This window comes from Aethalodelphis obliquidens, unplaced genomic scaffold (genome assembly GCF_003676395.1).
Source record: "Aethalodelphis obliquidens isolate GAN/ISIS:26980383/991018 unplaced genomic scaffold, ASM367639v1 scaffold53, whole genome shotgun sequence".
Lineage (NCBI taxonomy): Eukaryota > Metazoa > Chordata > Mammalia > Artiodactyla > Delphinidae > Aethalodelphis > Aethalodelphis obliquidens.
In genome coordinates this window covers 13,139,346-13,154,544 of record NW_020837997.1, presented here as the reverse complement: position 1 = coordinate 13,154,544, position 15,199 = coordinate 13,139,346, and the positions used below count along the sequence as shown (strand labels likewise).

Genomic DNA, 15,199 nt, shown 5'->3' with positions numbered 1-15,199 from the left:
CCAGGCCTCACCCCGACTCCGGACAGCCACGGCCAGCGCGGCCGGGGTCCCTGGTGGATCGCATTCCTGCACACGGCCAGTCCAGTGCATTCTGACGGGTGGGAGTCAGGGTAGCCCACGGCTGCGTGAGGTTCTGAAAGTCCGTCTGGGTCCAGATTGTTCGTTTCACAGGCTGAGGTGTGTGGCTATGCTGCGAGTCTGAGATTCGTATTTGCTTAAAGGTTCCTCTTTCCTTCTTTACCTTTTCTGCAATCCTGGAGGAGCCCCGGCGGCGGTGGGCTGGGTCTGGCGGGAGCGTGCGGTGGCGGAGCCCGGTCTGCCGCTCACTCGCCCCAAGTCTGCGAAATAAATACATTCGTCACTGCACAGACATTGATACAAAAACAACACTGTTCAGAGCGTTTGCGCCGTCCGTGCAGTGTTTGCCCAGTGAGCCCCTCCCACGGCCGGGGTGGAGGTGGGGGTCCCCAGAGGGCGGTGACCCGCCGGAGCCCACGGAGCTGTGCAAAGTTCCAGGCTTTTTGGCGCGAGAGGGACCCTCACATCAACACACCCGAGGGTCGCAGGCAGAGCAGTGGGATGGGGGCGCACCTCCATCCCAAGGGCCCAAGCCCAGGCTCAGGTCCTGCGGCCACAAGTGACAGCCACCCCTGCTGTGCCAGCTGGCAGGACCGCCAGGGTCTGGCCAGGAGGCCTGGGGGGGGCCAGCTGGGCTGGGAGAGGCCGGGCTGGGAGGAGGGCTCAGGGGCCTCCACGCCCGCCCCAGGGCCTACTCAGAAGGGGCTCCGGCGGAAGCTGGGATTCACTGGGACTGGCCTTTTATCTGCTGAGGTCTGAAACTGTAAAAGTTTATGTAAACAAACAATGAGATAAATATATTAGTATCTTTTTTTCTGAGCCCATTGAGGTTCCACACGCATTCAAGATGTGCTTGGTTTAAAAAATAGGTTTTGTGAATTTGGGTGTGAGCTTTTTTTCTCCCCCTTTTTTTTTGGTCGTTGTTTATCCTCTTTCCTCCATGACATCTGCTATTTTCTGTTTCCTGTTTCTCCAAAACATTCAGGAGTTCAGCGACTAAAGCAGAGAACTGTAAGCCGCCCTTTGGCCTCCAACAGCCTAATCTCCTGGTGAGGCTCTAACACACATCCACGCACACACTCACGAGCTCACACTCCGCATGAAACCAAAGGAAAAGGAAAGCGAAACCAAGTGTCGTGTTAACCCCGCCCGCCCCACAAACCCTTAAAGTCTTAAGTAGGAAACTAGTGTTTCGCTTTCTTGTTCAAATACAGAGAAGGCTCGATGTATGATATAATACTCAGGTGGGCACAACACTACATCGCACGAAGGTCGTCGAGTGAGGGCCTCTGCGCCCGGTCCCCGAAGCTCTGCCTTGAACCACCTGCTTCACCGGGGTCCATGCCCAGGGGCGTGTGTGCAGCTCCCGCTACAGACTTCCGTCGTGTGGCTTAAGTGCCGATGGCGTAGGGGGGTCGGGAGAGCAGAAGCGCTGCAGGGGCCCCGCCCGACTTGCTGGAACACGAGTCCCCAGAGGGGAGAGGAGTGGCCGGAGGCCGGGGGCACCCCAAGGGCTCAGCAGGGCCCCGCGTGGCCCTCGTGCCCTCACTCCCGATACCCACCACTCGGGTCCCTGAACTCAGGCTCTGGTTTCAGCTGGAGGGTCTCTGGAGGGGTGGAGGGTAGGGGTAGGGGATGACTCTGGAATATTTTGGTCTGAACTTAAAGTAGAAAGAAATAAAAACCTGAAGCAAAATGAAGAAGATAAAGCCACTGGTCCAGCCCTGTGGCTGCAGCAGGCTGAGGACAGTGGGGCCGACCTCTCAACCTCGGCCTGGCCTTGCGAGCGCTGCTCTGGGCCCAGGGAGGTGTCTGAGGCTGGCAGGGAGCCCGAGGCGAGAGGTGAGGGTAGGGTGGGATTCAGGGCTGAGCCCATGGGTGGCAGCCAGACTCCCCCTGCCGGTGGGTGGGAGAAGATGTACACACCCCTGTGGTCAGCCCCTCCGCACTGGTCAGGTAGGGGCTGCTGCTCTCCCGAGGTGAGGCTCTTGCAGGCCCAGGGGACAGGATGGGGGGTGGGTCTCACTGCTGCCCCATCCTGGCCTGGCCGGGAGCCACCAGGAACCTGTCCCACCATGTGGCTCCCGTATCCCGGCACCTGCTCCTGTGCCGGGGGCCCCCCAGGGGCTAGAGCACCCATACCCCAACTCGGGCCCAGATGAGAGGCAGCTCGGGCTCCCTGACAGCAGCACACTCAGAACACTTTCAGGGTGGCCGGCTGGCCACACGCGCACGGAGGAAGTACAGGTGCCCCTTCTGAGAGGGGGCACAGGCGGGGGGCCCAGGAGGAAAACACAAGTGTCACGGTCACAACGGCCATCACCAACCAACGTCCTGTTCTCGCGAATTCAAGAGGTAGCAAAAGGTCAGAAGTGTCTCCACCTTGATGGTTTTTTCCTTTTGTTTTGTTGGCATCACCTTAAATTCTGTGCCTGAGGTGAGTGCCTTGCCTGCCTCACCCTAATTAGTCCTGGATGGGAGGCGTGGCCCAGCTGGGTGACCCCACAGGGCCTCCTGAAGGAAAGAATAAGCACTCGTGGTCAGCAGGGGTCTGGGCAGTGAGCAGGCCACTTCCTTGGCACCTCTGGTCCCTTCTGTTCCACCTGGAACAGCCCAGGATTTCTGGAATCCTTGTCCCATATAATTGGCAAATCCTTCCCCGAGCCTGCCATTCTCCGACTGCATGATTCTGAAATCTGCCCAAATCACAGGCTGCCCCATGGATTAAGACAAAAAGTATAAATTCTATGAATTACAGAAGCTGAGTGCTGGGAAAGACAAAATATTGAATCAAGTTACAGACCCTCACGCTCGAAAAGCTGGCTGTTAGCAGGTCAGTGTGGCCCAAACTGTGGCAGGAGACCCACTTGGAGGACTCCGTGAGATGGATCTGTCTTCTTTCCCACACCCAGGGGGCACCCAGCGATGGCCTGTGGACCCCTCTGCCCAGCCTGGACCTGCTATGTGACCATCCATGGACTCCAGCCCTCTCTGTGCTCACTGCCCCTAAGGGAAACGAGATGGGGCGGAGGGAGAAACTCAGCATGAAAGACACTCAAGCTTGGAAGCAAGAACGTCTTTGCATCTTCGCATCTGCAGTGATTTCTTGGTTCTTCCATTACAGAGGGGAAGAGGCTGGGTTTCAGCTGAGACACCTCTCATGCCTCCGGGCAGGTAGGGCAAGCCTCAGGTCCCCAGACAGCTTCGACAGTGTGTGCTGAAGCTAGAATTTCACACTGTCTGGCTTTCCCTGGATTTTCACCCTTCTTGATTTTCTGTGTATGGTAATTCTATATCAAATGCCTTTTTCTGAATCAATGCATTAAGGTGGTGGGGGGAAGGGAAATGAGTTGATTAAATTTTTAAAGAAAAATCCAGCTTCTGTGGCTGTCAGGAGGCAGCAAGCAGGAGCCACTTTTATTTGCTGGAACAGAGAGGGGTGGTGACTGACCCAACATCACACAGCAAGTCAGAGCGGAGCTGGGGCTCAAATGGAGCAGTACCTGCCAAGGGTCCTGGGATGGGTCAGAGGTCCTGGGATGGGTCAGACCTGCCAAGGGTCCTGCCAAGGGTCCTGGGATGGGTCAGAAGCAGCTGCACGCGCAGTGGAGGCTTCTCAGATGATCCTGCAGAAGGGGAAGTGGCTCTGGGGAAAGTGAAAGGCACAGATGAAAGGGTCACCTGGTCAAATCTCTCCCTAAACAGTCACTGCTGGGGTTCCCTGCCCTCCCCAAAGGCGGGGGAGTCTAAAAAGTCTCTATCCTCCCCACCTCTCAGGGCTCCCCTCTGCCACCCACCTCGTGTAAACTTTGGGACCTCCGCCCGTCTTCCCATCTCCTGCCACCCGCTTTCAGCCCTGGAACCGGGTGGCCTTCATGGGGAAGTAACGCAGAAAACTTCCCCTCCTGCCGGGGCCTGCGGTCTAACAGTTGCCTGGGCATTTCCAGCAACCGGTCAGACAGTCCGGGAGGCCAGGGGCTGCAGCTACTGGGAGTTTGTCCCCAAGATCCCCCTGCCCCGAGGTCACTCCAGTCCTGAAGCTAGGGCGCTCCTAGAGGGGGACTGCGGCAGGGAGTGGGCAGAAGCAGCTGCTTTTCAAGGTTGGGCAACCTGGAATCTGGGTGGGGCAGAGCTGGGGCCCAGGCTGCTGCTGGCAACCACACAGCTTGAGGGGGCTGAGCTCTGGGGACAAGGCCTAAGCATGGGTTCCCTGGGTATTGTCACCGGCCCCCAGCTTCTTCCCCCACCCCCTTGAGGTCTTGTCCTTACAGCTGGACATTCTGTCCATGTCACAAAAGTACAGGGTCCTTCTCGCCGCCCTGAAAGGTTGATGGGCGACATTTGCCCAGAGAAGTCAAGCAACCCTCCCAGGGCCACACAGCAGGTGCTGGGCCCCTCCCACACATACCCTGCACTCTGACCTTCCCCCAGCAGCATGAGTAGCCCAGAGCCACCCACCTGGCTGACCCAGCCCACGTACAGCAACCTTAGTGAGAGCCTGGGAGGGGCCCTGGATGGGGGTGGGACAGGTGATCGGTGAGGCAGCCAGAGCAGAAAGGTTGAGTGTTTCATTACCATGCAAGGAACGCTCTGCCCCATGATGGTTTAACTAGATCACAGCAGGGATTTTTTGTTGGTTTTTTTTTTTCATTTTTGCCGTGCTGCTCGGCATGTGGGATCTTAGTTCCCCCACCAGGGATCAAACCTGTGCTCCCTGCATTGGAAGCGCGGAGTCTGGACCACCAGGGAAGTCCTATAGCAGCTTTTTAACTACCTTTAATAAAACTCTTTGTTTAAAAAAAAAAGCAGCTGGATAACCAGCTTCTAAAAATGAGGAAACTGGAGTTCAGAGAGGCTCAGTCACCTGCCCAGAGCCACACAGGGAAGTGGGGGTCATCTGTGCTGAGCCAGATGTTTCTCTGCTACTGACTTGTCACTCCTCTGAACCTTTGTTTCTTCATCTGTAAATTGGAGATGGCATCCTTACCCCACAGGGCATAGGGTAGTTAGAGTTGGTATTTTTTCCTTTTTTTTTTTCGGCCGTGCTGCGTGGCTTGTGGAATCTCAGTTTCCTGACCAGGCATTGAACCGGGGCCACAGCAGTGAAAGCTCCAAGTCCTAACTACTAGACCACCAGGGAGCTCCCCATTGTTTCCATTCTAGAGATGAAGGAATTATGGCTGAGGGTGGAGCCATGCGCACAGGACCCCGCTCTGCGTGTCCTCACGCCCTTCCCCCACTCCCTCCCCGTGCCCGTCTGCTGCCCTCCAAGGCCTGCTGCTCACCGACATCTGAGCGCCCCGCTACTGACCCGCAGCCCCTGCCCAAGAAGACCCTGACCAGGGCCCAGTCGCTGCCCACCCACAAGTCCCCCAGCCCCGGCCCCACTCGAGCAGGGCAGCCTCAGAAGCCCCTTCTGGGATCCCGCAGTGTGCACGAGAGCCAGGCAGGCGACGACAGGGCGGGGCCAGCCTGTCGCCCTGCAGAGCTGCCCTTCTGCTCGCTGGACACGGAGCTGGGCCTCTCTCTCCGCCGCGCTGGAGGCCCGGCAGCTGGAGGGCCTCCGCGCCGTGTACGCCCCGGCTGCACGCCCGGCTCCTGGGGGGCCTCCCGGGCCCCTGCCGCCCCGGCCACCGCTTCCGCCTCCTGGACAGCTCGCCCTGCGTGGAGAACTGGGACGCCCTCCACCACCGCCTGGTGCGGAGGGACAAGGAGGCGTGGCACCTCCTGGCTTCGAAGGTGAGCCCCGCCTTCGCCCCGCCTCCGCCCCGCCTCCTCGGAGGTTTCCCCAGTGTCCCGACCAAGGCGTAACCCAGGGCTCTTTAGACTGAGGTCCAATTGCTTATTTTGCAACCAACATACGAACTAACACCGTCAGCCCTTGGAACCGCGTTTCTCAGGTGTGGGGCGACCTACATTCAAATCACCTGGGAGTCTTGTTAAAATCTCCCCCACGACTCTCAGGGGTCCAGTAGTCTGCATTTTAACTCACTCACCCGTGAATTCTGGCGCGAGAAACCCACAGCCGGCTGATAGCTCCCACTTTCCATCATCATCTTCAACAAAATATACTGAGCACTGTTCCTTCATGTCTTGTGCTGTTCTAAGGACTTTTAGACACTTTCATTCAGCTAATCCTCATGCAAGCGTCACCACGTTTCGTTATAAGATGCTTCTGTTTTATGCACCACCAAGAAAAAGAAAAAAAAGATTCCCATCAAATAAACCAGACTACCAAGTGTCAGACACATCACCATTTTGGAGGAACCTCACCCATTCGGCAGAATGTGTTATCATGGACCCATTTTACAGACCGGAGCATGGAGGGAGTAAGTTGCTGTTGGCTGTGAGTTCTTTAGTTGACAGCTCCGTCCTGGTTCCATCCATCTCAGAGACCCCTGGCGAGTTTATTTTTAAATATCACACTCCCAGAGCCCCACCTCAGCACCTGTCCTTTTTAACCCCTGCCCCAAGGTGATTCAAATGTAATCCCCAGGGCTGATACTCCCCTACTTTCTAGAAAGAGCTTTGCTGTTCAGTACTGCAACTGCTGGCCATGCGTGACTTCTGAGCGCTTGAAGTGGGGCTGGTGCCAATTGAGATATACTCTGAGTACCAAATACACACCGGGTCTCCAAGACTCAGTATCAATAATAATAACAATAATGTAAAACATCTCAATACTTTTTTCATTTGGTGACCTGTTGAATGATAATATTTTGGATAAATTGGATTACATAAAATAGATTATGAAAGTTACTTTCAAGGTCATAAAACTCAGTATCAAAAAAAAAAGCCTAATTAAAAACTGGGCAGGGGACTTCCCTGGTGGCGCAGCAGTTAAGAATCCGCCTGCCAATGCAGGGGAAACGGGTTCGAGCCCTGGTCCGTGAAGATCCCACATGCTGCAGAGCAACTAAGCCCGTGCGCCACAACTACTGAGCCCGCATGCTGTAACTACTGAAGTCCGTGCCCCTAGAGCCCGTGCTCTGCAACGAGAAGCCACCGCAATGAGAAGCCTGCGCACTGCAACAAAGAGTAGCCCCCGTTCGCCGCAACTAGAGAAAGCCCGCACGCAGCAACAAAGACCCAACACAGACAAAAATAAAATAAAAATAAATTTATTTTTTTAAAACTGGGCAGAACACCTGAAGAGACATTTTTCCAAAGAAGACATACAGATGGCCAACAGGCACATGAAAAGATGCTCAACATCGTTAATCAGAGAAATGCAAATCAAAATCACCATGAGGTATCACCTCACACCTGTCAGAATGGCCATCATCAAAAAGACCACAAATAACAAATGCTGTCGAAGGTGTGGAGAAAAGGAACCCTGTACACTGTTGTTGGGAATGTAAAATGGTGCGTCCACTGTGGAAAACAGTCTAGAAGTTCCTCAGAAAACTAAAAATAGAACTACCATGTGATCCAGCAATTCCACTCTTGGGTATATATCCAGAAAAAACTGAACGCTAATTAGAAAATATATATGCGCCCCAGTGTTCATAGCAGCATTATTTACAATAGCCAAGACATGGAAGCAACCTAAGTGTCCCTCAATAAAAGATGTGAAATATATCTACAATGGACTACTACTCAGCCAAAAAAGAACAAAATAATGCCATTTGCAGCAACATGGATGGACTTGGAGGGTATTATGCTTAGTGAAATAAGACAAAGACAAATCCTGTAAGTTTTCAATTGTATTGGAATCTAAAAAATAAAACAAACTAGTAAATTTTTTTTTTTTTAAGAAGAAAGTTACTTTCACCTGCTCCTTTTCACTTTTTAAAATGTGGCTACTGGAAAATTTGAATGACACCATGGCCCGAGTTGCATTTCTAGTGGACAGCCCAGCTCTGGCACCTTAGCTGTCATCTCCCTTGCTACCAAGTGGCAAGCATCCGCCCCTCTGGCAGAGTGGAAAGTCCGATCCCCTAAACGCTATCCTCCCTGGTGTAGCTTTCCTTAAAATCATACTGGTGACCAACATCCGAATTAACACGAACCCCCCGCTTCTGGAGGGATACAGCGATGGTGGGCAGGTTGGGTTGGGTGGGAAGTCTTTAGAACAGGTAGAGGCACTGGGCGAGCTGTGCTGGTTTGGTGGCGGGGAGCTCTGAAGCGTCCCTCTATCCCGCAGGTGCCCAAGCCAGGAGCTGACGAGCCCCACCCGTGTGGGCTAGGGCCGCAGGCCTCGCTGGCCCCGCATTTCAACCACCAGGAGCTGTGTGGTCTGGCGCCCGAGGGCGCACTTCCCGAGACGCCCTGGAGCAGCCCCCTGGCGCTGGCGGCGGAGCTCACGGTGGTCCAGTGGCCTGTGGAGACAGGCGCGCAGCCGCCCGAGGAGTTCGCAAGGCCGTGCCCCTGCTGCTCCTGCAGCCCTGGAGCGCCCGGAGGGAGGCGCGGGCTGTGGCCGTGGCCGAGCTGCGGCCCAAGAACCTGATGCTGGCGGCACTGCGGGGCTGCTTAGCCGCCAGGCCCCAGCGCCTGCTGCTGGCGGACTTCGGCCGCGGCCCCCCGCGGCCCCCCGGCCGCCCACGCGCGGCAGCTGGGCAGCCCACTCCGAGAGCTGCTTGGCCCGGGCGCAACCTTGGCCACGTCCTTGGCCGTGGGCCTGCAGCACCTGGCGGCCCAGCTGGCCCGCGCGCAGCCCTCGGAGGCCGGGACTCGCGGCGCGGTGCTGCTCTGGGCGCCCGGGGCCGAGCTGCGCGGCCGCGGAGCCCCGCTGGGGTCCTGGCTGCGGATGCGCCGCGCGCTGCTGGTCCTGCACCTAGCCGAGCGGGCCGTTGGTGGGGAGGTGCCCAGCCTGGAAGACTGGCTGTGCTGTGAATACCTGGCCAAGGCCACCGAGGACTCCTTGTACCTCGCCCTGGAGCTGCTGTGTAACTGATCCTTCCCGTGAGCAATGCACCTGTTCCAGGGCCTCTCTAGGAGGCAGGTCCCCCTTCCCAGGGCTGGGGCTGGTGATAGGGTGGACGCCCCCTTCCAGCAGGAACCAGGAGGCCAGCAGAGGATGCAGCTGAGAACTTGGGCCCAAGGCCCCCTAAGAATTCAGGTGCCCCCCTTCCAGGGCTGGGGGCTAATGGCCAGTGCCTGCTGAGGCTTTCTGATGCCAGAGATGCCCACCCCTCTTCCAGGTGTGGAATCCCCGACAGCTAATGTCTCTCCCAGTGGGTAGAACTGCTCCCACCGCCTTCCAGCAGAAGCCAGGATGCCCTTCTAATGCTGGGGTCTGATGGCCACTGTCTCCATGACAGTGTGGACACTCCTCCGAATGGTGGCATCAGAGGCATTCCTGGCCCTGGAACACCCCCTTGTGCTGTGAACGACCTTGTCAAGAACTGCTTGGGGCCTCCAGGAGGAGGGAGGCTCCCTGGAACCTGAGACAGCCAGCCCACCCCAGTGGGGTCTGGGCTCACCTGCCCAAACGTGCCCATGCCCTGCACCCCCTACTCCCTCCACCCACCGTGGCCTCCTTGTTGTTCCTCTGTGGCACTAAATTCCGTCCAGCCACCAAGTCTTTGCATGGCCTGTTCCCTCTGCCAGACTGTCCAAATCTCACTCACCTTTTCTAAGCAAATAAAGTTGCCTCTCCTGGGCCCTCTCTAGCTCCGCGCCCTGCCTTCCCCGAGCACTTGTCACCACCTGGAAGTATTTATTCATCTCTTTACCTGTCACCTGTTCACCTCACCTATCAGGCTGTGAGTTCCCTGAGGGCAGGGGCCAGGCTGAACACGCTAGGCGTTTAATTGATGGAATAAACAAAGTGGTACACATCAGGGGACCTGAGAGAGAGAATGAGGTCTCGGTTTATACCTCTGAAAAATGGACATAGGAGCCCTGAGGGGTCCCACTGCCATAGCCTGGGGTCTCCAGTCATGCCCCTTCACTCACCCCAACCCTACCATGGCGATCCTGGGGGGAACTTTCTGACCCCCAGGTATGACCAGGGCCCTCTCCTGCTCAGACCTCTCCCATGGCTCCCTAGTACCTTCACAGTACAATCGGGCTCTTCTAAAGGCTCTACATGCTCTCTGGCCAGCCCCTCCTGCCACATCGCCATCTGCGGAGGTGCTTTCTGGCCTCCAGGCCTTGCCCATTGTTCCCTCCACTGCAGACACTCTCCCCTCTACCTCTGCTTCAGACTCCTGTACCTCCTCCAACACCCCGACTCCAAACCCCTTTCTCGGCCCTTGCCCTGCTGACGTGGACTGGAGTGTGTCCAGCTGTCTCCCCAAACCTTTGAAAGCCAACCCCGTTATCACTCAGGTAGCTGAATAGCCCACCCAACCCCCAAATATACTTGAATCCCCTAAACTCCATCCTCCTCAGTAAAAGATACCCGCTTGGCCGCCTGTTTGTCAATCGCAGGGCCACGCTCGCAGATGCAGACAGCAGGTGGCGCTGCAGCCCTGCAGCTCTTCCGCCTTCCACCCCCCACCTCACCCCAGCCCCCCGCCACTGCAGTGTCTTTGCCTTCTGGCTCTCAGACCTCCCCACCTCTGCCCCGGCCAGGACACCCACCAGCAGCGCTCCTGCCCCAGCACGACACTGTACAAAGGCTAAAGGGCGGGGTGCCCACGGCTAAACACCACCCCACCCCCAAGCTGGAAAAGTCCCGGGCAGCCCCTGCCCCGCCCCACGCCACGCTACGCCACTTCCCAGGACCCAGTAAACAGCTTCAGACTGGAACCAGGCCACTCCAGCCAGCCTCAGGCCTCGGCCACCGCAGGGAATGGCACTGGGGAAGGCGAGTGACGGCCCAAGGTGTGGGGTGGGGCAGGAGGTGGCGGGAAGGCGAGGTATGGAGCAGCCGGGGTGGAGCCCCAGGGCCGGGCTGCCCACAGGAGGCCAAGGCTGGCTGTGGCCAGAGGTGAGACCGGGCCCTTGGCTTCCCCACCCCTCTGTAGAAAGAAGGAAGTGTGTGTACGGGGGTCACTCAGCTCAGGACGCTCGCACAGCTCCCTGAACCCCAGGCAACCCTGAGGCCCCTCTCCCCTTGGCCCCTGGCCACCCCTCCACCTGCCCTCCATTTCGGACAGCGCCCCTGTCAACACCACTGAGCCAACACAGGTCTTGGAAGGGCAATCGTTTTATTTGGATTTTTGAGAGCAATAGAAGGGTAGATTAATACCTATCTTTCCAAGTTAAGAGACCTAAGACTGCTTCCAAAAGACTTCAAATAAGAAACTCCTCCTCAAGGTACAAGGATAACCTGAATCATCTTAAACCAGCAATAAAAAAGTAAAATATAAATTTTTATTTAGAATTAAAGCAAATACTTCAGTATCACAAACACAATATTAAACTTCAAGAAATACACGGCTAATTTGGAGTGAGCATTTATTTGCACAATTACGACATGCGGACAAACCCAGCAGGTGAGCAGGCTGACGCAGGTCAGCGCGCAGTTGATCACACCACCCGCCCGAAGCACGGCAGCAAGTGCACACGGAGCGGTCTGCAATCGAGCCCCAGGGGCCTCAGGGGCATCACGCTACTCCTCCTCACCAGAGGACTCCCTCTCAAACGTGTAGGCCATGAAGCAAGCGTCGGGTCTCTTGGGGACAAGGGGATGCCCCGGTCTCACAATCTCAAAGCCCAGAAAGCTGAAGGTACGGAGCAAGGCGGCTGCGGAGGAGACGCCATCAGGTCAGAACCACCCCGTCCACCTGCAGGGCCCAGAGCCCTGCCGGCCCAGGGACCGCCTGAGACAGAAGGCCCGAGTCTAGGGCAAGGGGGCTGCTCACAGGGTGTGGTGCGGCCCCCGGACAGCATGGACCCCACCCTAGGCCTGGCCTCCAGGGCAGTGGGCAGCCTCTCCCATTTCCTCTCCCCCGCGTGGAGATCACCCACCTCGGTCATCGCGGTTCTTATGGAGGCAAACGAAGACGTGGTCAGCGCGGAGCTGCTCCTCAGCAAACTCGAGGAGAACTGCGAAGCTGAGGTTCCAGCGTCAGGGCCCGCGCCCCTGCCGCCCCACAGGGGCCCTAGCCCAGCTCTCCCACTTCTGTCTGTGGTCTCATCTGCATACTGGGAGCACCAGCCTCTCCCGGGTCTAATCCAGGGTCAGCCTTGCCACTGCTGACATTGGAGCCAGGTCATTCTGGGGGACTGTCCTGGGCACTGTGGGGTGTCCCTGGCCCCACCCACGTGACACCAGGAGCAACACCCACAATGTGACAACCATATATGGGCCCTGGAGTCCCCTGGGTGATACTGCTGATTCACTGCTTAAAAGGGGAACCCTCACTCCGGAAACAATAACCACCGCCTGGCTCCTGACTCAGGCTTCCCTCCTCTGGAGTCCAACTTTGAGGTGCAAACACAGTTTGCCTTGCTCTGCCCCCCAGGCACACACAGGCCCGCCCTCACCTGTCCTTGCTCCCCTCGGGCAGAGCGCCGCCTGGGATCTCAACGTAGAGGCAGCTGTTGCTCAGCACCGCTCTCCAGTTAATGTGTTTGGCATCCGTGAGCCTGGACTGGACGTTAAAAATTCTCGTCTTGTTATTAGACGTTAGTTCCTCTGTTACATTCAGCCGATTATCCTGTGGAAGAAGACCAAACCCAACCTTGGACACCAGCCTTCACAGCCTAGGGATCTTCCCCCTTGCTACTCTGACAGTTTGGAAAACCCAGAAAAGCACCCATATGACCCTGCAGCGCTGTTGGGGTGCGGGGCCTCCCAGGCCTCTGAGGAACGGTGGTTCCGCCCAAGGCCAGAGCAGGACCCCCAAGCTGAGGCGCAAACATGAGGCGCCAACAGCTACTACAGGCTCAGACAAAGCCTGCGCTGCAGTGTGCACCTTTGTTCCTTCCATCTTGGATTCAGGAAAACCATGTGGAGAGTTCCTGGCACACGACAGGTGCATAATAAAACATTTCGTGGGTCTGGCTACTCTCCCCCTACGCCACCTCAGGTACCCAGAAGTCCGAGGAAGAAGAATACTTACAGAGTAAAATAAATTAGCTGAAAGACTGTGATCCCTCTGACTATTCCCTCGCCCACCTGGGATCTTCAGGGGTGGGTGAGGGACATCAGGAGCACCACCGAGGCCCTGGGCCCAGGTTACTACAGCAGTTGATGGACGCCCTGGAACTGGAGAAAAGGCGCTGGTGAGCAGCACTGGGGGAGACGCCCCGCCTCCGCTGACAGGGCCCCGAGCCCAGCAAGGCCAGCAGAAGACCAAGGCCTACCAGAGCCCAGGTCCCCGCGACGCGCCTCCCTCTCTCAAGCGCAATGTTTACACCGGGTGCAGAATCAACATCTGCCTCCGTCGGGTCAGCAGCCACAGGAACAAGAGGCCACTCAAATCCACCTCCTCGGGTGGTGACGCCGATTAAAGGTCCAACCGGTCCCGAGTGCCTCTTCTGCCCAGCACTAAGTGTCGCCCTATCCAGCCCTGCGCCAGGTTCTACTTCCCACTTCTAAGTCCAGCGCTTCAGCTTCCCCTTTTCCACTTTGCAGTCTCCAGCAGACCTGAACCTCTAACAGCTTTTTCTTAGAAGTCCAGCAAAACCGTCCTTCCACTGAAGCAGCCCCTGCTGCGGCTCTTTCGTTGTCGGCACCCGCCGGAAGGCGCGGGACCCGTTCGGTGTCCCCGCAGGCGCAGAGGAGACGGGCCCGCGCAGACGCCCTCCCGCGCGCACCCCGAGGCCTCCGCTTGCGTCATCTCGGCAGAGCGGCCCTCGGCCCCGGGGGAGGTTTTCACAATCGCGCAGCCGGCAGCGCCAGCAGCCATTTGCTGCGCAGTGTCAACAGGCCCCGCGATCGCCTCCATTTTGCTCGGCTCCCATCCGGGGCGCCCGACCCGCGGGCGGCGGCATCTTGGCTCAGGGCCCGCGCGAGAGCACCCCCGGGGCCGTGGTCTAAGACCTCACGATCCGTGGCGAGCGCGGCTCACCTAGACCCCCGGCCCCGGCCACCCTCGACCCAGCCGTCCTATGGGGGAGAGGCGGGCCGGCAGCCACGCCGAGAAGGGCCCCGGGCACCGTCTACGTGGCGCGGCCCGGCTCCGCGCATCCTCGGGGCTGAAAAGTGACCGCGAGGGCGGCCGCGTCCCGGGGCCACGTCGGGGTGCGGGATAGGGGGAAGGGCCGCTCCGCTGAGCGCTCACAACCTCCGCGCCCGCAAAGCGCAGATTCCCGCGACCCGCCGGCCCGACCGCCCCCCAAACCCGACCCCGGAACCTCGCACCCCCAGGCCGGACTGTAGACTCCTGTGCCCCCCAAACCCAACCAGGTTCCCTGGCGACCCCCAATCCAACCGGAAATCCTCGTGTCCCTCCCCCAATCCAACCAAGTAGCCTGCGGGCCCCTCAATCCAATCAGAGACCCCCTTTGCCCCCACCCGCCCCGCCCCCACCCCGCCGAGAACCCGCCCCCGGCGCGACTGTTGCCTCGACAAAGGGGCGGACCTCGCGCTCCCGGGACTTCCGTGGCGCCCCGCGGCCAGGCCCCTGCGGGCCTGCGCGGCGGCGCTTCTGGAAGCTTCGGGCGGGGGCGGGGCGCTCACCTCTCGCTGCTGCGGCCTCCGCGGCTGTGCAGGCTAAGGAGCGGCATGGTGCGGGTGGCGTGGACGGTGGCGCTGGGTTTATCCCCCTCCTTCTCTCTGGCGAAGCAGTGGCTGTTCAGGATCCGCTGCAGGGAGGATTTCACCATCCGGCCGCTGGGGTCCGAAACCAGGAAAACCTCCGCTGCGCCTCTCCGCGCCCCCGCCGCTGCTCGCCGTTCGCAAAATGGCGCCTCCGCCTCCGCCCGCCTTTATACGCACAGCGCCCAGGCCACGCCCCCCCACGCCGCGGGAACGCGGCCGCACGAGGGAGTGGGGCCATCAGGAAGCCGAGGCGCGCCCGCCCCTCTCGGCGTCTGATTGGCAGACGGCGAGGGACATGGGGTGGGGCCGCGCCTCGGACTGAGCAGGACGCGTCGGGTCCCGCCCCCTCCGGCTCCCCGTCGTAGCTCTGCGGGCGCGCGGGAGGGGGCGGGGCCGGCGTGGCGTCGGGAACGCGCGCCGCGGGCCGCGCCGCGCCTCGCCCCGCTCCGCCCCGCCCCTCCCCGCAGCCGGGCCTGGGGGCCGAGGCGTGTAGCTGTGCCCGCTTTTGGGGGACTCGCG

At 58.8% G+C, this 15,199-nt stretch overlaps 3 protein-coding genes across 5 annotated transcripts in view; 1 reads left to right on the top strand and 2 right to left on the bottom strand.

The window, feature by feature from the left end:
• The window catches only part of SPPL2B (signal peptide peptidase like 2B), a 55,885-nt gene extending 49,164 nt beyond the window's left edge, over positions 1-6,721 (bottom strand). The window contains exons 1-2 of one of the 3 annotated variants that reach the window (XM_027085680.1): positions 6,075-6,721; positions 12-338 (exon numbers count right to left, since the gene is read on the bottom strand). The gene's annotated coding sequence lies outside the window, so the exon portion shown is untranslated. Of the gene's footprint in view, positions 1-11; positions 1,213-3,581; positions 3,612-6,074 lie in introns of those variants that run through there. The other 2 variants (XM_027085681.1, XM_027085682.1) reach the window with 2 other exon arrangements.
• On the top strand, positions 5,046-9,722 carry PEAK3 (PEAK family member 3). The gene is given in 6 exon segments (XM_027085690.1): positions 5,046-5,610; positions 5,612-5,657; positions 5,659-5,817; positions 8,225-8,435; positions 8,438-8,604; positions 8,606-9,722. Coding segments are annotated over 6 exon segments (1,308 nt in total). The 5' UTR covers positions 5,046-5,254; the 3' UTR covers positions 8,975-9,722.
• A 1,438-nt stretch (positions 9,723-11,160) lies between these two features.
• OAZ1 (ornithine decarboxylase antizyme 1) lies at positions 11,161-14,824 on the bottom strand. Its single transcript, XM_027085688.1, is given in 6 exon segments — positions 11,161-11,715; positions 11,941-12,026; positions 12,460-12,632; positions 13,038-13,124; positions 13,126-13,183; positions 14,600-14,824. Coding segments are annotated over 6 exon segments (684 nt in total). The 5' UTR covers positions 14,746-14,824; the 3' UTR covers positions 11,161-11,581.
• Between the last annotated feature and the right edge of the window lie 375 nt (positions 14,825-15,199).